Here is a 23,983-nt window from a genome sequence, read left to right on the forward strand (position 1 = left end):
CTGGCCTGAGTTGACCCTCTACTATACACTAGCAGTGTTATAAATTCAACAGATTCCGAAGACAGAGTTCAAAATAGAACTGATTTATTTGTCTCAGAGCCAGAATATTAAACTCCAGTCCCATTAAAGGTGAATATGCAGTAGAAGAAACTCCACCCATGCCTGGTGACCAGGGTGCAGAACTGGGTGTGGTGAGCAGCAGCAATAATTGCAGAGTTCAGCACCGACAGTCACTCTCGAAATTGCATTCAGCAATGGGGATGGACAAATATCCAGTATGCAGCTTACTGAAACTTTCTCCCTATTGTGAACCACAAGGTTAATTACTGAGAGAATCCCTTCCACACTCACAGCAGGTGAACAGTCACTCCCCAGTGTGAACTGAGTGATGCACATTTGGTGGAGATGACTGAGATAATCTCTTCCCAATGTCTGAGCAGGTGATCGGCCTCTAACCAGTGTGAAATTGCTGGTGTTTCAGTATATGAGATGACGAAAATGCCTTCCCACATTCACAGCAAGTGAACGGCTTCTCCCCAGTGTGAACTCTCTGATGACTCTGTAGATTGGATGATTGAATGAATTCCTTCCCACAGTCTGAGCAGGTGAACGACCTCTCCCCAATGTGAACTGACTGGTGCGTAATAGGGAGGATGACAGAGTGAATCCCTTCCCACAGACTGAGCAGATGAATGGCTTTTCCCCAGTGTGAACTCGCTGATGACTCTATAGTTTGGATGACTGAGTGAATCCCTTACCACAGTCTGAGCAGGTGAATGGTCTCTCTCCAGTGTGAACTCGGTGGTATGTCAGTAGATTAGATGATGAAGTGAATCCCTTTCCACAGCCTGACCAGGTAAACGGCTTCTTCCTGGTATGAACTCACTGGTGCTTCTGTAGATTGGATGACTCAGTGAATCTCTTCCCACATTCTTAGCAGGTGAACGGCTTCTCTCCAGTGTGAACTCTCTGATGTACCAGTAGGGTGGATGACTCAGTGAATCTCTTCCCACATTCTGAGCAGGTAAACGGCTTTTCCCCAGTGTGAACTCGCTGGTGTCTCCATAGGGTGGAAGAGTGAGTGAATCTCTTCTCACAGTCCGAGCAGGTGAACAGCCGGTCCCCACTTTGAACTTGCTGGTGAGCCATTACGTTAGATGACCGAATAAATCCTTCTCCACAAGTTCAGCAGATGACCAACCTCTGTCAGTGTAACTAACTGGTGTGTCCACAGGTGGGAAGACAGCCTGAATCCCTTCCCACACGCAGTACCGGTGAATGGCCTTGCCCAGTGTGAACTCGCTGATGTACCTTCAGATGAGATGACTGAGTGAATTCATTCCTGTTGTCTGAGCAGTTTAATGGCCTCTCCTCTATGTAAAATGATGTGTGTGCCAGTCAGTCAGATGACCCAGTGAATCTCTCCCCACAGTCTGACCAGGAAGGATGGTTGATTGGATCCCTTGCTCCACTTCTTAAATATCCAGACAGAGACAGCACAACTGGTTTGTTGTGTTTTAATTCCCACAGAAGAATTCCTTGTCAAATTTAACCTGTAAAAAGATATACAAAATCCATCAGAGGGTGAAGGACAACATTTCAGATGAGATCACTTGAGAGTCAGAGAAGATCTATCAAATGTATATTTCAATAAAAGTGCAAAGAAAGGAATATGCACTGTCAAAATCATGTAGAGTATAATATTGAGCTAATATAAAAAAGGAACCACAACTCCTCTTAACTATTCATAGAAAAAAAAGACTCAAAACTTCTATTATTGAGAAAGAAAAAATCACCACTTTCCAGTATTTCCTGCTTTCGGCAAAAATCTCAGGAGCAAAATCTTCCACTATACTAATTTCAGTTGAATTGTAGATTAGTTGTCCTCTTTTTCTAGCCTCTCGGAGTATAGCTTTTTTGCTTGTATAACAATGCAAGAAAAGGATGAGTGGTCGTGGACGTAATTCAGATAAATGCCAAATTCTCGGAATTCTATGTGCGCTGTCCAGTAAAGGGTTCGCTTCAAGGATCTCACTAAAAAGTGAATGTAGCATATCTCAGAAGAATTTTAACAGGTCACCAGTTTCAGTATTTTCAGGCAAACCCGAAAATTCCTCCGGCGTGCTCTGCTGTCTAAATCAATCATTTTTTTTTCTCGTTGTTCTTGATAATTCCAATGTGACATCATTAACTTTCTTTTCCATAGATGACATCTTCAATTCTTGTTCGTTAACTGTTTGCCTGAATAGTTACTGTGCCCTCTCAATTCGATGGGTAGTCTGTTTGAGCATCTGAAATTGAAAGTCCAAATTCTTCAGAGATTCTTGAACAGTCGAGATAGATTTGTCAAGCTTTCTGTTGGCATCCGTCATCTGTAAGCGAACCAAATTCAAGTTTCATATCATGTATTTTTGCGAAAGTAACAGATTTCTCCGATTTCTTTATTTGTTCCGTTTGTTCCATTTGTTCCATTTCAGGAAAGGTCTTGCCGCTTCTCAATTCAATACCAGATCGACTTCATGCCATCATGATTAAATCATAAATCCTTTAACAAAAATAATGAATCTCCATTTTCATTTTCAGAAACTTTTTATTGATGCATAATCTACAGCTATAAAATGATACAAAACTTCAACAAGTTGATATATATTGATATATACAATTAATAAAGCTGAAGAAAAAAAAGCTTATCAAAATATATGAAAATGAATATATATATATAAGGAAAAGAAGGGAAAAAGGAGAACCCCAACTAACTAAAAAGAAGAAACCCCACTACAAACCCTAACTACAAAAAAAGGGAAAAGAGAAAAAAAACATTAGGAATCAACTCTCAGAGCAATACATCTTACCATTATTTATCTCCCTCTCTCTCCCTCTCCCTCCCTCTCCCTCCCTCTATATATATATATATATATATATATATAAAGAAAAAGAATCATTAACTGCCAATTCATCCTTATATAAAATAAAATTGGAAGGAAACCATATAAAATAGTTCAAATTAAATAATTTGGCAAAACAGCCCCATGTTCTCTCAAAATCGAATCAAGGATCAAAAGTTCTACTTCCATTTTTCTTTTCCAAACCCAGATATAACATTACTTGAGAAAACCATTGAATTAATGTAGGGACAGAGGTATCCTTCCACTTTAATGAAATAGCCCTTCTTGCCAACAATGTAACAAATGCAATTATATGTTTCTGTGAAGATGCAATACCCTGAATATGATGTGGAACTATTCCAATTAAAACAGTCAATGTATTAGGTTGTAAATTAATTTTCAGAGCTTTAGAAATTGTAGAAAACAAAGATTTCCAAAAAGATTTTAATGAAGAACATGACCAGAATATATGTGACAAAGTGGCTATTTCAGTTTTACACCTATCACAGTTATTGTCTATGTTATGAAATATTTTGGATATCTTACCTTTGTTAAATAATAACGGTGAACAATTTTAAATTGAATTAAACCGTGATTGGCACATATCGAAGAAGAATTTACTATTTTCAGAACTCGCAACCAATCTTCATTAACAAAGGTCATATGAAGTTCTCTCTCACAATCTTTTTTAATCTTTAGTGAGAGGATACCTTTTTATAGTAAACATAAATTATAAATTCTACCAATGGAACCTCTTACTACGGGATTCAAATTCAAAATTGTATCCAACAAATCAGGTTCTTGCATATATAGAAACTTAGATAAGTATTCTTGTAAAAAAAATGTCTAACCTGAAAATATTGCAGTGTATATGAGAGAGAGAATATTTGCTAATTAACTCTTCAAAAGTCATCAATCAGCCATCACAAAATAAATCTGCAAAAGAACGGATCCCGTGATTTCTCCACAGGAGAAAAATGGGATCAGTTATTGAAGGTTTAAATAAAAAAATTCGATATAAAGAACCAGACAATTTAAGTTGTTTAAAATTTTAAAAATTGTGAAACTGAAACAAAATCCGTAAGGACTGTTTAATGACTGCGTAGAGATTTAAATTTGGAATTTTAGAGAGCAGTAAAGGTAGTGGAGCTCCTAATAATGAGATTAAATGAAATTGTTTGACAGCTTTTAATTCCAAATCAATCCAAGCTGGTTTTGGGCTCTTATCAAGCCAATATAGCCAAAATCATAATTGTCGAATATTAACAGCCCCATAATAGTCTTAAATTAGGAAGTGCATGACCACCATTTTTTTTAGATTATTGTAAATGATACTTATTAATTTTTGGTCCCTTATTGTTCCAAATAAAGGACGAGATAAGTGAGTCAGTTTGATCAAACTTTTTTTTTGAAAATATATAAAAATCTTTTTATGTAAAATAAAATTGGAAGGGAACCATTTAAAATAATTCAAATTAAGGAAATAGAAGATTCATGAAAAGAAAATTTTCTGAAAAATATATAAAAATCTAGGTAAAATCATCATTTTCATGGCATGGGTACGACCCATTAAAGAAAGAGTAAGTGAATACCATCCAGAAAATAGTTGTTTCATGGAGTCCATTGAAAGAACTACATTAGCTTTATAAAGATCTTTATATTTTTTAGTAATTATAATACCTAAATATTTAAAAGAATGAACAATTTTAAATGGAATATCATTATATATAAACACAGGGGCATTTAATTGAAACAATTCCCTTTTATTGAAGTTTATATCCTGAAAATTTACCAAAATCTTTGTGTTTCCAAAAGATTAGGAATTGATTCCACAGGGTTTGAAATAAAAACCAAAAGATCACCTGTGTAAAGAGAAATCTTATGTATGGTTCAATTTATAGAAATACCATGATTATTTTTAGCTTCACAGAGTTTTATGGCCAAAGGCTCCAGTACAAGATTAAATAATGAAGGGCATAATGGAAAACCCTGTCTTGTGCCCGTGAACGTGAAAAAAGGGGACCTGAAATTATTAGTAATAACTGTGGCAATAGGATTCTTATAAATCATTTGAATCCACCTATTGAAATTATTACCAAAGCCAATTTTTTTTCTAAAACTTTAAACAAATATGACCAATCAACTCTTTCAAATGCCTTTTCTGCATCGAAAGAGATAACACATTGGGGTTCCTTAGATAGAGATGAATATATAATGTTCATCAATCTCTGAACATTGGAGAAACAGTAACGGCCTTTAATAAAGCCTGTTTGATCCATCGAGGTAATCTTAGTTAAAATATTTTCCAAGTGGTTAGACATTATCTTAGAGAGAAATTTTGAATCCAAATTTAATAACGAAATAGGTCTATATGATGAACATTCAGTAGGATTTTTATCTTTCTTAAGGATTAAGGAAATAGAAGCTAAGGAAATAGAGAAGGTAAACTACCTTTCTCAAAGGATTCATGAAATATTTCCAAAAGGTATGGAGAAAGTAACCTTTCAATTTTTATGTAAAATCCTACCAAATACTCATCAAGTCCAGGAGCTTTACCTGACTGCATTAACAACATAGCTTTCTGAATTCCATGCTCAATAATTGGAGCATCAGGCATCTGTTGATCTTCAACAGTAATGTGAGTAAATTTAATCTTATGTAAAAATAAAGCCTTCATTTTGGAGGAATCTGCAGAAAGTTGAGATCTATAAAGATCAGAATAAAAATCCTGAAAAGTATTATTGATGTCTTCATCGTTACTTGATATATCTCCATTATTTTTACGAATCTTTAAACATTGTCTTTCAGCTCCAGCTGCCATTAATTGGGAAGCTAAGTGCTTATTATTTTTATCCCAAAAAATATAAAACGGACTTTTCAATTTAACTAAATATCCTTCCATAGGATATGTTAGTAATAAATTATACCGTGATTGTAATTCCACTCCTGTTTTAAACAAAGCAACACTTGGAGAGATAGCATTGATTTTATCTAATTCTTTAATTTGTTTTGAGATTTTATCTAATTCCATTCTGTTTCTTCAGTTTAGCTATATATGAAATAAACTGACCACCTAAAGTCTTTTAATGTATCCAAAATTACTAACTTTGAGACATTTCCTGTGTTATTAAAGAGAAAAAGAAATTTTTTATCTGAGTTTCAATAAACTCAACAAATTCAGAGCTTTGTTGACAAATGTTCTGGAAAACACCTAAGTGGTCTGGTAGAAGCAACATCTTTCAGTTCAAATATTAGGCTTAAAGGAGTATGATCACAGATAACAATTGCATCATATTCACATTTCTGAACATTAAATAGAAATTGAGGGTCGACTATAAAATAGTCAATTTTCGAATATTTATTATGAACATGTGAGAAAGAAGAGTATTCTCTATCACTAGGATGCATATCCCTCCAAATTTCAATTATGCCATAATCAATTAAAAAGGAATTAATAAGTGATGCAGAATGATTAGGGAGTTGATGTTCGGATGATAGAAACATAGAACATAGGTGCAGTAGTAGGCCATTCGGCCCTTCGAGCCCACACCACTATTCAGTATGATCATGGCTAATCATCCAACTCAGAACCCTGTACCTGCTTTCTCTCCGTACCCACGGTCCCTTTAGCCAGAATGACCATATCTAACTCCTTCTTAAATATAGCCAATGAACTGGCCTCAACTGTTTCCTGTGGCAGAGAACTCCACAGATTCACCACTCTCTGTGCGAAGAAGTTTTTCCTCATCTCGGTCCCAAAATGCTTCCCCTTTATCTGTGACCCCTCTGTGACCCCTCATTCTGGACTTCTCCAACATCGGGAACAATCTTCCTGCATCTAGCCTGTCCAATCCCTTTAGAATTTTACACGTTTCAGTTAGATCCCCCCTCAATCTTCTAAATTCCAGCGAGTATAAGCCTAGTCTTTCCTCATATGAAAGTCCTGCCATCCCAGGAATCAATCTGATGAACCTTCTTTGTACTCCCTCTATGGCAAGAATGTCTTTCCTCAGATTAGGGGACCAAAACTGCACAAAATACTCCAGGTGTGTTCTCACGAAGGCCTTGTACAACTGCAGTAGAACCTCCCTGCTCCTGTACTTGAATCCTCGTGCTATGAATGCCAACATACCATTTGCCTTTTTCACCGCCTGCTGTACCTGCATGCCCACTTCCAATAACTGGTGTACAATGACACCCAGGTCTTGTTGCACCTCCCCTTTTGCTAATTGGCCACCATTCAGATAATAATCTGTTTTCCTGCTCTTGCCACCAAAGTGAAGAACCTCACATTTATCCACATTAAATTGCATCTGCCATGAATCTGCCCACTCAACTAACCTATCCAAGTCACCCAGCATCCTCCTCACAGCTAACACTGCCACTCAGCTTCATGTCATCTGCAAACTTGGAGATGCTGCATTTAATTCCCTTGTCTAAATCATTGATAAATATTATAAACAACTGGGGTCCCAGCACTGAGCCTTGCAGTAACCCACTAGTCACTGCCTGCCCTTCTGAAATGGTCCCATTTATTCCCACTCTTTGCTTCCTGTCTGCCAATTTTCTATCCACTTCAATACCATACCCCCAACACCATGTGTTTTAAGTTTGCACACTAATCTCCTGTATGAGACCTTGTCAAAAGCCTTTTGAAAATCCAAATATACCACTTCCACTGCTTGTCCCCTATCCACTCTACTAGATACATCCTCAAAAAATTCTATAAGATTTGTCAGACATGATTTTCCTTTCACAAATCCATGCTGACTTTGTCCGATGATTTCACTGCTTTCCAAATGTGCTGTTAACACATCTTTGATAACTCACTAGCATTTTCCCCACCACCAATGTCAGGCTAACCAGTCTATAATTCCCCGGTTTCTCTCTCCCTCCTTTTTTAAAAAGTGGGGTGACATTAGCCACCCTTCAATCCTCAGGAATTAATCCAGAATCTAAAGAGTTTTGAAAAATTATCACTGATGCATCAACCTTTTCTTGGGCTACTTCCTTAAGCACTCTGGGATGCAGACCATCTGGCCCTGGGGAGCTAACTGCCTTTTATCCCTTCAATTTACCTAACACCACTTCCCTACTAACATGTATTTCCCTCAGTTCCTCCATCTCACTAGACCCTCGGTCCCTTAATATTTCCAGAAGATTATTTATGTCCTCCTTAGAGAAAACAGAACCCAAGTTGTTATACAATTGGTCTGCCATATTCCCCATGATCAATTCACCTGTTTCTGACTGTAAGGGACCTGCATTTGTCTTAACCAATCATTTTCTTTAAAAGGCTATAAAAGCTTTTACAGTCAGTTTTTATGTTCCCTGCCAGCTTTCTCTCATAATCTTTTTTCCCTTTCCTAATTAATCCCATTGTCCTCCTCTGCTGGACTCTGAATTTCTCCCAGTCCTCAGGTGTGCCACCTTTTCTGGCTAATTTGTATGATTCTTCTTTGGAATTGATACTATCCCTAATTTTCCTTGTTAGCCATGGGTGCACTACCTTCCCAGGTTTATTCTTTTGCCAACAGGGATGAACACTTGTTGTAGTTCATCCATGTGATCTTTAAATGCTTGCGATTGCATATCCACCATCAACCCTTTAATTATCATTTGCCAGTCTATCTTAGCAAATTCCTGTCTCATACCTTCAAAGTTACCCTTCTTTAAGTTCAGAACCTTTGTTTCTGAATTAACTATGTCACTCTCAATATTAATGAAGAATTCCACCGGATTATGGTCACTTAACCAAGGGGCCTCGCACGACAAGATTGCTAACTAACCCTTCCTCATCGCTCAATAATACTCAGTCTAGAATGGCTTGCTCTCTAGCTGGTTCCTCGACATTTTGGTTCCGAAAACTATCTCACATACATTCCAAGAAATCCTCTTCCTCAGCACCCTTACCATTTTGGTTCACTCAATCTATATGTAGATTGAACTCACCCATTATAACTGCTAGTCCTTTATGGCACGCATTTCTAATTTCCTGTTTAATGCCATCCCAAACCTCACTACTACTGTTAGGTGGCATGAACACAACTCCCACCAGAGTTTTCTACCCCTTAGTGTTACGCCGCTCTACCCATATTGATTCCACATCCTCCAGGCTAATGTCTTCTTTTCTATTGCATTAATCCCCTCTCTAACCGGCAACGCTACCCCACCTCCTTTTCTTCCCTGTCTATCCCTCCTGAATATTGAATATCCCTGGATGTTGAACTCCCATCCTGGGTTACCTGGGAGCCATGTCTCTTTGATCCCAACTATATCATATTCATTAATAACTATTTGCACATTCAATTCATTCACCTTGTTACAAATGCTTCATGCAGTGACACACAAAGCCTTCAGCCTTGTTTTTAAACACTCTTAGCCCTTATACAATTATGTTGAAAACTGGCCCTTTTTGATTTTTGCCCTGGATTTGCCTGCCTGCCACTTTTACTTTTCACCTTACTACTTTTTGCTTCTACTGTCAGAAGTGTGAGGTGGTACATTTTGGAAGGTGAAATCTCCAAGGCAGAGTACAAAGTAAATGGCAGGATACTTGGTGGTGTGGAAGAGCAGAGGGGTCTGGGCTACATGTCCACAGATCTCTGAAAGTTGCCTCACAGGTAGATAGGGTAGTTAAGAAAGCTTATGGGGTGTTAGCTTTCATATGTCGAGGGATAGAGTTTAAGAGTTGCAAGTTAATGATGCAGCTCTATAAAACTCTAGTTAGGCCACACTTGGAGTACAGTGTCCAGTTCTGGTCGCCTCACTATAGGAAGGATGTGGAAGCATTGGAAAGGGTACAGAGGAGATTTACCAGGATGCTGCCTGGTTTAGTCAGCATGCGTTATGATCAGAGATTAAGGGAGCTAGGACTTTACTCTCTGGAGTGGTGGAGGATGAAAGGAGACATGATAGAGGTATACAAGATATTAAGAGGCATAGATAGAGTGGACAGCCAGCACCTCTTCCCCAGGGCACCACTGCTCAATACAAGAGGACGTAGGTTTAAGGCAAGGGGTGGAAAGTTCAAGGGGGATATTAGAGGAAGGTTTTTTTTACTCAGAGAGTGGTTGGTGTGTGGAATGCACTGCCTGAGTCTGTGGTGGAAGCAGATATAGTGAAATTCAAAAGGCTACTAGACAGGAATATGGAGAAATTTAAGGTGTTGGGGGGATATATGGGATGCACGGTTTAAGGGTTGGCACAACATTGTGGGCCGATGGGCCTGTACTGTGCTGTACTATTCTGTGTTCTATAATCAGCTGCTTCATCAACTGCCAAAGCAGAATCGGCTTGCTAAGCGTTCCCCTGAATTGCACTTTGTAAGAGAATATGCCAACCCTCTCTTGGCCACTTTAAACTCTGAGCAAACTTCTCAAAATGCCAGAAGTATTTATCAACCTCTACCTCGTCAAATGGTGGTACCAATTTAACTTCTTGACTGGCCTCAACTTATCACTAGAGTCTAATGCTAGACCCCTTTGCTGCAATCTCTCTATCTTATCCAGCTCAAACAGCCCGTCTTACTGCTTCCTCCCTCTGTTTTTCTGCCTGTCTAGTTTCAAGCTGCCTCTGCCTTTCCGCAGCTTCCATCTTTAATTTTTTCTCGCTTGTCCTGGAGCTCAAGCTCACGATGTTTACTTTCAGGAAACACCTCCAACTCCTCCACTTTATACACACCCTCAGATACATAATGTTCAGCTATTATTCTCTGCATCTGTGCCCTCCTCATTGTCGGTTTCCCCTTAGCAAGTTTGAACCTTCTAGCAAGACTCAACAACTCAATCCTTCTGGTAACTTCTAATGCCTCAGATGTTGGTGCTTCCAGACATCTATCAACATCCGTTGCTGCTGATTTTCCACACACAAATAAATCAAAAGCAAATTTCCCCAATGAAATCGATAACTAATCAATACACCCCCAAATCTGTTCATATTCTGGTTGCAGGCCCCAATTTTATTCTGAATTGTTACGCTTTAGAAACGAACCAGCAGCAATGGACTACACCTGGAGTCTGTTTTTGATGTTAAAACAATCTTTAATACAATCCACTTATAATATAGTAACTTAAGAAAGATAAACAAAAGTTAAGTGTCATGTGTATATATGTGTGTAAATATAACTCCCAAACTATTCTCGGGGGAAACAAGGCTTGGAGTCTTGAGATGGTAAAGTATGAAAGTTCAGTTCAACCATGGAATAGGTGATGAGAGAGATATTTGTAATTCAGGGTAAATGTCGAGAGAAGGCAATTATGTTGAATTCCACAGATTCCATGGTGGTAAAATGAGAGAACAGTCGCTGTAGATTTTATCTGTCATCGTTCCAAATCCACATACGAACTATCACCGAAAGTGACTTGGCACAAGAGGTATCGTCAAGTGAATTACCACACCACATCTAGGCAAGGGTTAACACATCAGTGGTCTTCACAGGATACCCCAAAACAGATCCACTCCTATGGATCAAACAATGTAACAACCACACATTCGACGTTTCCTGAATCGATAAGTAACCCACCCTTGTGGGCATAGGAAAATTCCAAACAGAGACCCTTGCCCACTGGTTCCCTGGTTTCGATCCTTCCATTTTTCCTCCTTCATCCCCATCTGACTCTGAGTGTCTGTGTCCTCGGTTAAAACTAAACAAGCTGCGAGCAATGTAAAAAGGCTGCAAGTCAAACTGATTCACCTTCTTCATTTCTCTCTCTCTCACTCTCTTAAAGTGATAGTCCACAGCAAACAAAACCTAGAGATTCATAACAAAGGCCACTCCCCATTGTGAACTGACTGGTGTGCCAGTAGTTGGGGACTGAATCCCTTCCCACATTCTCAGCAGATGAATGGCCTCTCCCCAGTGTGAACTTGCCGATGTCTCTGTAAGCTGGAACAGTGAGTGAATCTCTTCCCACAGACTGAGCAGGTGAACGGCCTTTCCCCAGTGTGAACTCGCTGATGACTCTGTAGGGTGGATGACTGAGTGAATCCTTTCCCACATTCTGAGCAGGTGAATGGCCTCTCCCCCTTGTGAACTCGCTGATGACTCTGTAGGTGGGTTAACTGAGTGAATCTCTTCCCGCAGTCCGAGCAGGTGAACGGCTTCTCTCCAGTGTGAACTCGCTGATGTACCAGTAGGGTGGATGACTGAATGAATCTCTTCCCACAGTCCGAGCAGGTGAAAGGCCTCTCCCCGTAGTGAACTAGCTGGTGAGCCATTAGATCAGATGACCGAGTGAATCCTTCTCCACAAATTCTTCAGATGACCAGCCTCTGCCCAGTGTGAACTGACTGGTGTGTCCACAGATGGGAAGACAGACTGAACCCCTTCTCACACACAGAACAGGTAAATGGCCTTGCCCAGTGTGAACTTGCGGATGTACCTTCAATTGTGATAACCAAGTGAATCCATTCCCACTATCTGAGCAGGTGAATGGCCTTTCTCCTGTGTAAAATGACGGGCGTGCCAGTTGGTCAGATGACCGAATAAATCCCTCCCCACAGTCTGAGCAGGAAGGATGGTCGATTGAATCCCTTGCTCCACTTCTTAAATATCTGGACAGAGACAGCAAAACTGGTGTGCCGCGTTTGAGATTCCTGGAGACAAATTCCTTCTCATTTTTAACCTGTAAAAAGATTTTCAAAATCCATCAATGTGTGTAGGACAACATTTCAGATGAGATCACTTGAGTTGCCAAGGTTTGATTTGGTATCACACGGTTACAGTGAGGTTCAAAACAAGCTGGACAGAGATATCATCTCCTGACTGGGCAGAGTGCTGGTATCTGGAATGACCAGCAACTCCCCGATGCTCTTCCTGTCTCTATAAGAATGGGGCATTTCTGCCGTCTCCAATTTGTACCCTGGCTCAGTTTGACTCTCTCCATTGGTATTATTCCCTCTTCCTCCTGAGCTGCATGGGTCCTGGCCCCACAGGAACTGGAACAGTCTCATGCAAATAGTCTTTCTTGATGTGCAGCTGGGATTTTCTTTTATGTATTATTAACGTAAAGTGCCACAGTTTTAACGCCATATAAAAAATTCCTGCTGAGGTGAATGGTTGGTCCGCACAGCTGTTAAAAGGGCTTAGAGTGAATTGTTGTAATATTTCAGGTTCTTCTAGAAATGTACAACACAGAAACAGACTAAAATAATAGACAGGGATGGGGGTAAGGGCGTGGGGCAGGAGTTTCAATGGAGGGCAGAGAATTGGATGTTCATGCCGGCAGGTAGGAGGCTACCTAGGCGGGAGATAAGGTATTGCTCCATCGACCTGCGTTTGGCCTCATCTTGACGGTAGAGGAGGCCATGGACAGACATGTTGGAGTGGGAGTGGTCTGTGGAATTGAAGTGTGTGGCCACAGGGAGATCCCGCCACTGCTGGAGGACAGAGCGCCTGTGTTCGGCGAAACGGTCTCCCAGTTTGCGGTGGGTCTCCCCAATGTATAAATGGCCACATCAGGAACACCGGATACAGTATATCATCCCAGTTGACTTGCAAGTGAAGTGGTGCCTCACCTGAAAGGACTGTCTGGGGCCTGGGACTTCATTAACTTCGCCTCCAACTTTCACCCCACCCTCAAATTCACCTGGTCTATTTCCGACACCTTCCTCCCCTTTCTATATCTTTCTGTTTCGATCTCTGGAGACACCCTGTCCACCAAAGTCTACTACAAAGCAAATAACTCCCACAGCTACCTAGACAATTCCTCCTCCCACCCTGTCTCCTGCAAAAATGCTATCCCTTTATCTCAATTCCTCCGCCTCCGCCGCATCTGCTCTCAGGATGAAGCCTTTCATTCTAGGACAAAGGAGATGTCTTCCTTTTTTAAAGAAAGGGGCTTCCCTTCGTCCACTACCAACTCTGCCCTCCATCGCGTCTCCCGTATTTCACGCACCTCTGCCCTCACCCCATCCCCCCGCCAGCCCACCAGGGATAGAGTCCCCGGTCCTCACCTATCACCCTACCAGCCTACAGATCCAACGAATAATCCTCCACAACTTCCGCCACCTCCTACGTGATCCCACCACCAACCACATCTTCACCTTCCCCCCTCTCTCGGCTTTCCGCAGGGATCGCTCCCTACGCGACTCCCTTGTCCATTCATCTCCCCCATCCCTTCCCATGGACCTCCCTCCGGGCACTCATCCCTGCAAACGGAAGAAGTGCTACACCTGCCCCCACACTTCTTCCCTCACCACCATCCCAGGCCCCAGACTGTTTGAGGAGTCAGGGTATTTATAAAGCTTTGCAATTTGCATAACCTGTCCTAACGATGACTGTGAACAAGCCATTGTCCTAACAAGCTAATTCAGGTCTGAGACCTTGGTAAAATTTAACTGAGATCTCAAATCTCTTGGGGTGCCCAAACTTTTCCATGGTGCTCCTTTCCTTTTTTTTTCCCACTCTAAAATTGTACAAAAACAGAAATAATGCACTAAACTCCTGATGAAGGGTTTCAGTCTGAAACGTTGTCACTACCTCCTCCCATAGATGCTGTCAGGCCTGCTGAGTTCTGCCAGCATTTTTTGTTTTTAATAATACACTAATCTTGCTTAAAATGTTGAAAAGAATGTTTTGTCTTTAATTTTATGACTTTTGGAGACCAGTTCACCCTCTACTCACTTAACTATTCACAGTAACAGGAAGTTTGACCTGTGGTGCCCAGCCGTTTGCATACCACTGTATGGGATGGGGTGGAGAGCGCGGGGTGTGACGGGAGAGAGGAGGAGGAGGAGGAGTGGGACTGACAGGGAGCGAAGAGGGAGAACGTGTGGGGTGAGTGGTAGATTTAGAGGGTGAGAAAGAGGGGAAGACAGTGTGGGATACGGGAGCCAGCAGGGAGAGTGTTTGAGAGAGGGGGGAGGGTGGGATGTAGGGAGAGAGATAGAGAGGTTGAGAGCCGGTAATGGAGGCGGTTACAGAGTGGCGGAGGTGAGTGAGTGAGAGACAAGTTTGATTGAGGTGCATGAGAGAGGAGGAGATGGAGAGGGGAAGACAGAGGGTGACTGATATTGAGAGTGGGCTGGCGGGTGATAGGGGTAGGGACGGATTGTGGAATGGGAGAGAGAATGGAAGAGTAAGAGAAAGATGGAGAGATGCAGAGGGAGAGAGTGAGAGAGAAATGAAAAGAGGCATGACAGAGTGAGGAGATGAAGAGAAACAAGAGCGAGGAGTACGATTTATTACTAGAGGGGTAGAGAGAGTGGCAAAAAAGGAGAGCGCAAGGAAAGGGGTGAAAGAGAGTGGGAGACTGGTCAAGTAGCAGTGTAACTGAGAGGGATAGGGAAGAGGGATGATTGAGAGGGGCGATGATAAGGAAGGGGTGAGGGAGAGTTGAGACAGTGAGGGAGAGAGGGAGCAAGAAGGGAGGGTTGGAGTAGAGGGCCCTATGAGGAAGAGGAACTGTGAGGAGGGTGTGGTGAGGGAAATGGGGTAAGTAGCTAGGGGTGAGGGAGAAAGGCGAGGAGACTGTGTGTCTGATTACAATTATTAGACTATTTATGCAGTCCCCAGTTGCAGGGACATTAATCACGTCTGTTCACAAGTCACCGAACAAATCCACCGTGGGATTACGGTTCCATGCTGGGAATTATGAGTGTGAGGGCAGCTTGCTGTTCTCAGTGTCGGATGTGGGAGGTCCCGGAGTCTCCTAGCTTCCCGGACGTGCACATCTGCACCAGGTGCGCTGAGCTGCAGTTCCTAAGGGACTGTGCCAGGGTACTGGAGCTGCAGCTCGATGACCTTCGTCTGGTCAGGGAGAGTGAGGAGGTGATAGAGAGGAGTTGCAGGCAGGTGGTCACACCGGGGCCACGGGAGGCAGACAGGTGGGTCATAGTTAGGATGGGGAAGGGGAAGAGTCAGGTACTAGAGAGTATCCCAGTGGCTGTACCCCTTGACAATAAGTACTCCTGTTTGAGTACTGTTGGTTGGGGGGGTGGGTGGAAACAGCCTACCTGGGGGAAGCAACAGCGGCCGTGGCTCCGGCACAGTGTCCGGCCCTGTAACTCAGAAGGGTAGGGAAAGGAAGAGGAAGACAGTAGCAATAGGGGACTCAATAGTTTGTGGGTCAGATAGGCGATTCTGTGTAAGCAGTCAGGAGACCCGGATGGTAGTTTGCCTCCCTGGTGCCAGGGTCTGGGATGTTTCTGATCACATCCAACATATCCTGAAGTGGGAGGGTGAGGAGCCAGAGGTCGTGGTACATATAGGTACCAATGACATAGGTAGGAAAAGGGAAGAGGTCCTGAAAGGAGAATATAGGGAGCTAGGAAGGGAGTTGAGAAGAAGGTCTGCAAAGGTAGAAATGTCGGGATTACTGCCTGTGCCACGTGACAGTGACAGTAGTAATGGAATGAGGTGGAGGATAAATGCGTGGCTGAGGGATTGGAACAGGGGGCAGGGATTCAAGATTCTGGATCATTGGGACCTCTTTTGGGGCAGGAGTGACCTGTACAAAAAGGACGGATTGCAATTGAAACCTAGCGGTCCAATATCCTGGTGGGGAGATCTGTGAAGGCTACTGGGGAGACTTTAAACTAGAATGGTTGGGTGGTGGGAATCAAATTGAAGAGTCTAGGAGAGAGGAGGTTAGTTCACAAATAGAGAAAGCTTGTAGACAGTGTGAGGAAATCTAGGACTAATGGTGCATATTTCCCTGAAGGAGGAAGCTCATGTGGTGGTGAAGAAAGCTTTTGGTATGCTGACCTTTATAAATCAGAGCACTGAGTATAGGAGTTGGGATGTAATGTTAAAATTGTACAAAGCATTGGTGAGGCCAGATTTGGAGCACTATATACAGTTCTGGTCACCAAATTATACGTAAGATGTCAAGAGAGAACAGAGATTTACTAGAATGTTACCTGGGTTTCAGCACCTAAGTTACAGAGAAAGGTTGAACAAGTTCGGTCTTTATTCTTTGGAGCATAGAAGGTCGAGGGGGGACTTGATAGAAGTATTTAAAATTATGCGGGGATTGATAGAGTTGATGTGGATAGGCTTTTTCCAGTGAGTGTAGGGGAGATTCAAACAAGAGGACATGAGTTGAGAGTTAAGGGGCAAAAGGTTAGGGGTAACATGAGGGGTAACTTCTTTACTCAGAGAGTGGTAACTGTGTGGAACGAGCCTCTAGTGGAAGTGGTAGAGGTAGGTTCGATTTTTTCATTAAAAAAAAAATTGTATAGGTATATGGACAGGAAAGGAATGGAGGATTATGGGCTGAGTGCAGGTCAGTGGGACTAGGTGAGAGTAAGCGTTCGGCACGCACTAGGAATGCCGAGATGGCCTTTTTCCGTGCTGTAATTGTTATGTGGTTTTACCGCGTACGATTCTGGTCTCCATATCCGACAGCGGGGAGCTTTAACTCATATGGGGACCAACTGCAGCTCAACCCCAGCTGATGCGGGTGTTTCTCCTGTTCAGGTGGCGGTGAGGAAGGGGTTAATCTCGGGTTTGTGTAAATCGAGGGCTGATTGCTATGGGAAAGGGGTGGGACCGAGCCGGACAGCTGGAGGCTCCGGGCTCTCCAGTCTTGCATCCCTGGTTTTAGTTTTGCACCGTGTCGGGATCGCGGGATCAGTTTGTTGTGGTTCCCCAAGCTGGGAGGGTGGACGTGGGTGAAGGGGGCCTGTCTATGTGTCGGTGTGGGGTGAATGGTCAGAAGGGTGTGGGGCCACTGGTGGAACGGAGGGTGGTTGGGGTACTGTGGGTGATCAGAAGTAACATGACCTGGGTGGATGGGCAAGGGGTAAATTACGTTGTCAACGAGGGTGGAACTGGTCCAGTGAATCAGACAGCTCAGCTCGCCTGTCCTTTCAGGAGGCCACAATTCTCTCATCATCTTAATCACTGACTAATCTTCCGGTTAACATTGAGTTGGTTACAGAGCCCCAGAGTCTGGGAATGGCTGGGTGGTAGGAGGCAGAGGGTGATGGTGAGAGGCTGTTTCTTGGACTCGAGTCCCGTGCTTAGTGACGATTCCTGGGGTTACACCCATTGCTACTTGTAATCTATGTCAATAATTTGGTTGAGAAAGTACAGGGTATGGGTAGAGAGTTTGCAGCAAGTTCAAACAAATACTGTTTTTGAAAGACAGTCAGTAAAAACACTCCCCTCTCTTTCCCTCTCCCCACTCAGATCTGACCAAAAGCTACATCAGAGGATGCAAGATCTTTTACTGAGTAACCATTGTGAGGGAATGGGAGTGGTTTCAAAGGGCTGGGCTGCTGGAAGCACATTACCAGACCTGGAGTGATTGCAACTGGGTCTGACAGAGGCATAACTGGTTCTGCTGGGCACATTCAGTCTCACTCCCAACTATTTCCTACCTTCCCTTGTACAGGAATGTAATGTCTAAAGGACCAGTGTTTGAGTGAATGAGACTCACCAAACTTTCTCCTGACTGAATCACTGGAATCTCCGAGTCAGATGGGTTCTCTCCAGTCGGTGCTCTCAGTCCTCGGGCTGGTTCACTTGTTGCTGCTCCCTCGTCTTCAGTCGTGGTTTGCCTCCAGTTGGGGTTTTTCTTCAAATAAATCTCTCACCACAGGTCTAACTTTAACCAGAGAGACAATGAAGCACATTAATAATGAAAAGGAGAACTAAACATTTCTGTGTAATGTTACTAAGAACAAAACTCACTGAGATTTAAACACTGAAGGCAGATGTAATGACCTCAGTAAACAATCTTTTATTGTCCCTCACATCTCACAGACGATACGGGATAAGAAGGATCCATCATCCAGTCACGGTAAGACACAAGACACAGGAACAGAATCAGGTGATTTGGTCCAACTGGTCTGCCCCACCATTTAACCATGGCTGATTTTCATTCCAACACCACATTCCTGCCTTCCTCCTGTAACCCTGAGCTGCTCAGCAATCATCAGTATGTTAAACTCTGTCATATGTATACCCAAATGGCAGCTTCAACCACCCTCTGTGGCAACAAATTCCACAGATCAGACATCTTCTGGCCATAAATGTTTCTCATCTGAGTTTTAAGGGGAAGCATCTTTATTCTGAGACTGTGCTGTCAGATCACAGACTCTCCGTCTAATGGAAACATCCTCTCCATGTCCACTGTATCCAGGCTTTTCAGCATTCGGTAGGTTTATTAACCATACATCCCTCCACCACCCCAACCGTCCCTCTGAACTCCATCGAGCACAGGTCCAGAACCATCAAATGCTCCTCACACATAAAGCCGATCATTCCTGAGATTATTCATGTAAACCTTGTTAGGAACACTGTACTGAACACATTTCCAGGAAAAACAGAAAAATTGGTACCAGGATAATTGACAGGGAAACGTTGTGCTTTCTTTACAGTTCTACTATCACATGTGCTGGCGCGTGGCCAAGTGGTTAAGGCATTGGTCTAGAGATCTGAAGGTTGCTAGTTCGAGCCTTGGCAGAGGCTGCATGTGTGTCCTTGAGCGACAGCACCGGTGCCAAGCTGTATGGGTCCTAATGCCCTTCCCTTGGACAACATCGGTGGAGAGGGGAGACTTGCAGAGACTCTAACGGAGGCCTACAAACTATCACAGCCATTTTCATTTCCAGGTTAAAACAGGTCCATTTCATGAAATATAAACCAAGAAATAAAAAGAAACTGGAATTACCAGAAAGACTCTGCAGGTAAGGAACAGCTTACAATACAATTCAATTAATAACATTTCATCAGATTGAGTTCAAACATTTTCAGTTTTTAGTGCAGATCTCCAGCACAGCTGCCTGATTTCCACTGTGTGATTTCCAAACACAGTTTGAACACCAGACTCAGGGTCTATCTTAACTGTTGTAAACACAGAACAGCCCAGTTACTCACAGCCTCTCCCTGTGAGGATGGAATGGGAACTCATCCTCTCCTCAGATTGGCAGTCATTGCTTCCAAAGGAATTCCAGAAACAAACATCTGATCCCAGACCAGAAATACTCGATCAACAGCTCACAAGCCCAAACAGCTCGATCCCCGATTCCACTTTAGCTGGATTAAAAACTATGATATCCCAGGACCCAACACAGCTTAATCTGCCGCTCACCGACCCTGAGAGTCTCACACATCATCCCCACATCTCACACTGGGTAGTGCAATCTGGGATTTCCCCACAACCAATGTCCAGCTGCTCGACATTTCTGCTTCATTGCAGGATAACCATCCGGCCCATCTGCAGAAGCTCAAACCAAAGTCAAAGCTAAAACACCAGCAGTTCCATTTGCCTGGAAAGCCGATCACAGGATTAGAGCCCAAGCACCAACTCTCCCAGTACTCTTTGCTGCCAGTAAAATGCTGCAGTGTGTCAGCCCGTCACTGTTCATAAACGATCACCTCCACACCAATGCACAACAGACCTGGGACCAGATGACCCTCCAGCATTCCAGCTAACAATAACCAATTCGGGAAATGACTCAGCGAGGCCAAAGGTACAAAAGAACACTTCACAATGAAGACAGAGGTTGGAAGAAAGATAGCTGATATATAACATTGAGCTGGTGGGATACAGGGTGGACCGAAGATGACCCAGGTGGGAGATGTAAATCACTGAAGCAGGAAGATGGGTTTAGGAGACTGCACAGAGGTTGAACAAGATGAGCAGAGATAAGCAGATGGAACCAGGTGGGAGAAGGGATCATACATTCAGGGGTGCAGTGCTACCAGAGCTCACCGGACAACCGCTCTGGCAACTCTGTAAAAAAGTCAAAATAAACAAGCGGGTAATTTAACAGCGGCCACATAATAAAAAGAGGGAACTCTACGGAAGCAGGGGGTGTTGGCTGGTGGGGAAAAGTGCCACTAATAACATTAGGATATTTGATCGTTTTTGGTGAAATCCTGGAGCTGTGACTGTTTTTTATTTAGGTATTTGTGTAATTCCTTCTCGCTCGACCCGTTGTCCTAGGAAGCTGAGAAATAGCTGCACACAAATGCAAGCATTTTCCCGCTCTTTCCAATTTGTACCGTTGGATACCAGGAAGCAGTTATATTAAGCAAGGTATGAACATAGAAACTCTAGTTTAAAAGTTGAAAACAATGAAAGAAAAATTCACTGCTCGCTCATCTTCGTCCTGATTCTGATAAAATTCACAAGCTAATCATCCAAAATCCTCTTCTACACCTGGATAAATTTAGTTTTGTTTTACAAGCTAAATGGAAAAAAAGCATTTCTGGGCTATAAGCTAGTTTTACGTCATTTCAACTATCATTAATAGCGGATCAACCCCTTGGCCTCGCTCCATCAACTGTAGCTGATGGGAAAGAGGATCTTTTTCTCTTTGTGTTGATAGGAAAAAGAGTAATTTAGTGAGGCAATGAACGAGATGAAATGCATTTCCAAAACTCCCAAATGGTTGCTGTCCTCCCCTGTTAACATTTGTCACTTCCAAACTACGAGATTTTCTATTTGTATAAATGCGATAACAATTTATGTAAAGATTCAAACTTCTTTAACTTTTTATATATTTAAAGACTAAACAGGATCTGTAAAGGTCAAACTATGTAACACCCAACTTGTGAGGAGATTGTATCGACACTCACACATACACTTCCCGTCCAACCATTTCTGCGAGAGAAACGGTACGAGGCAGAGTTGCCAACCTACCACTTTTGAGACTAGTATTCAGCAATATTCGTGGCTTTAGCAATAGTTCATCACAGTTTCTTTTTTCATACTTGATTACTTGGTTCCAATTTAGGTGGCTAAAAGTGTAAAAAAATGAATTGCTTTATTTCTGTTATTTTTATACCTCCGAGGAACACTGCTAAGCGCTGCGGGCCCTGCCGTCTGCTCCGAATCAGTCGTATTAGTAAGGCTACATCTATGGTGGTCCGTGAATTACCCGCTAATCCTAAAGTAAACTTTTCTCACTAACAACCCTTTGCTTCTAAGCAAAGTTATTTTACTTGCTTGATAATTATATTCTATGATAATAGGTTAAGTGCAACCATGCAATACTTCGTCATATTATTAAATTAAGTATTATATGTTTAATCTTACCAGTTATACACTGAAATGTAATGATAGGCTGTAATCTTGTTAATGTCTTAGCTATCACTATATTTCTGTGGATCTCTGGAATTCATATATTTCTTTTACCTTGGTTTACTGCTTGACATTATAGGAAGCCCTATATATGTCACATCAAATTTGTGCACCTACTCATTGCACGAATGGGGCAAGGCAGTTGCCCAGTAAATGAAATGAGCATGTATACAAATTGGGTTTCACAAACTGGGGGTGATTGATAAGTTCATGGCCTAAGGTGGAAGGAGTCAATTTTACAAAACCTAGCAATTTTCAATTATCTGAAACAAATACCACAAAAGTTATTAACTTCAAACTTTCTGCATAATCACTCAAAGAGTTGAACGAAACGTGCAGGTACCGAGAGCTGTATAAGTTCAGAACTTCCAAATTAGGCCACGAACTTATCAATCAATCTCCCGCACCCCCCACCCCCACAGCTCCGGCAGCTAAAACATTACCACTGCAGCCATGCTCCAGCCGTCCGGCAGAGCTCGGGCCCGGCCCTTTCCCAATGCAACCGGCCCCAGAGTTACACAACACCGGGATCATTCCCTACTCACCCCTGCTCGAATCGGAGAACCGCCAACAACAGCGGCACTCGGCACCGCGCATGCGTTCAGCAGGCGTTTCTCCGCAGCGCCACCGATGGCCGGAGGTCTGCACATCGTCTCCGAAGGCCGGAGATCTGCACAGCGCCACCGCTGGCCGGAGATCCGCACAGCGCCACCAATAGTCGGAAGCCGGAAGGACAACGGAGAGGTAAATCACAAACGAGACAAAGTCTGCAGATCCTTGAAATCCAAACCAACACAAACAAAATGCTTGCCGAACACAGCAGGCCGGGTAGCAACGGGAATGGAAATCAGAATGAAAATGTTTGGACACGGGGAACTCCCGCTCGGAGCGGATAGTTCAAAGGTTAGTTTACTATGAAAGCAGGTATCCATAAATAACAGGGAGTTTTTGTTTCTCCATAGAACCACGAAACAAAGAAAGAGCATGAAAGTCGTTCACAGAGAAAAATCAAACTTCCACCCCACCCCCCAGATCAAGAAGAACGGGATCCCAATCATCAAACCCCAAAACCCACACCTCACGCACAAAAGTGAACAATAATATCGACCCCCGATAAAAAAAAACACCCCTACACCGCACAACTGCGGAGGAGACGGTGTCATCACTGTCGAGGCGGCCGCATCGGGAGCAGCGGACACAAGAGGCGACCCCGGAAGATTCACAGGTGAAGTGTCGCCTCACCTGGAAGGATGTTTGGACAATGGAGAGAGTTTGGCCGTCCGGCCCTTTCACTGTGACACCCCGAACTCCACATCAAATCATTCCAAACGAATCTGGGTGAATTTAATGACCAATAAATATATTTCCTCTCAGCGATCAGCTGTCTGAATGATCCCCTGACTCTGAGAGGAAGGGGTATCTATGGTCCACACTGTCAGGGTGTTGAGTTTACCAGGAGACAAAGACTGCAGGGACGAGAGGTTTTCTGTTGACTAATACACTGTGTGTGGACCCCGCTGGCAATTCTGGTGTTGTGACCCGAATCGAGACAAACACCACGCTGCCCACTCCACCAACAACACGGCACAGCCGGACACATAACAGGGGACTTTACATCCCACAACACTGGATTCAGTGATGAAACCCATGATTAATGTTGTTGTCCCACGGAAAAGTCCATTAAGGTGCTTTTGAATGCCAGCGCTCGCCCACAGGTGACGTCACACAGCTCCTCCCCTCACGCGCCTGACGTCACACGGGCTCCCCACACCGGGATCTGCCCTCACGTGCGCGGTATCTTACGTCACCCACGCGCTGCTGTGCTCGAGCTTTATCGGTTTAACGGCTGGGCTAATAAGCACGTGACCAGCCCCTCCCCCACCGCTGTCAACAGAGGATTCAGGAGCTGCGCTATTCCCATTGGTGAGAAGCGATGTCAATCACTCGTTACAACCAGTCGCGGAGGTGGACAAGCCGAGTGGGCGTTACCCCGCTGAGTTCGTCTCCCGCTCAAGCGCCGACCGCCTCCTCAGAGCGGAAAAAACCTCAAAGTTAATG

At 43.2% G+C, this 23,983-nt stretch overlaps 1 protein-coding gene and 1 long non-coding RNA gene across 7 annotated transcripts; one reads left to right on the plus strand and one right to left on the minus strand.

The window, feature by feature from the left end:
• Positions 1–518: 518 nt before the first annotated feature.
• Positions 519–22,604, minus strand: LOC132389131 (gastrula zinc finger protein XlCGF7.1-like). 6 transcript variants are annotated; one of them, XM_059961588.1, is made up of 4 exons: positions 22,471–22,604; positions 21,485–21,582; positions 18,272–18,439; positions 8,598–12,511 (listed from the first exon to the last, which is right to left on the minus strand). In XM_059961588.1, the coding sequence occupies exon 4, from the start codon at positions 12,102–12,104 to the stop codon at positions 11,721–11,723; it is 384 nt and encodes a 127-aa protein (XP_059817571.1). In that variant the 5' UTR covers positions 12,105–12,511; positions 18,272–18,439; positions 21,485–21,582; positions 22,471–22,604; the 3' UTR covers positions 8,598–11,720. The 6 variants fall into 6 exon arrangements, 4 of the variants coding, with proteins under 4 accessions (XP_059817571.1, XP_059817569.1, XP_059817572.1 ...); XM_059961586.1 differs by lacking the exon at positions 21,485–21,582 and having other exon boundaries at positions 22,471–22,519; XM_059961589.1 differs by lacking the exons at positions 21,485–21,582; positions 22,471–22,604 and adding an exon at positions 22,369–22,460.
• LOC132389132 (uncharacterized) lies at positions 19,303–23,234 on the plus strand. The gene is made up of 3 exons (XR_009510434.1): positions 19,303–19,523; positions 20,746–20,878; positions 22,888–23,234. It is a non-coding gene; the product is annotated as an uncharacterized LOC132389132 (long non-coding RNA).
• Positions 23,235–23,983: the final 749 nt, after the last annotated feature.

Source organism: Hypanus sabinus, unplaced genomic scaffold, assembly GCF_030144855.1.
Source record: "Hypanus sabinus isolate sHypSab1 unplaced genomic scaffold, sHypSab1.hap1 scaffold_480, whole genome shotgun sequence".
NCBI classification, from domain to species: Eukaryota; Metazoa; Chordata; class Chondrichthyes; order Myliobatiformes; family Dasyatidae; genus Hypanus; species Hypanus sabinus.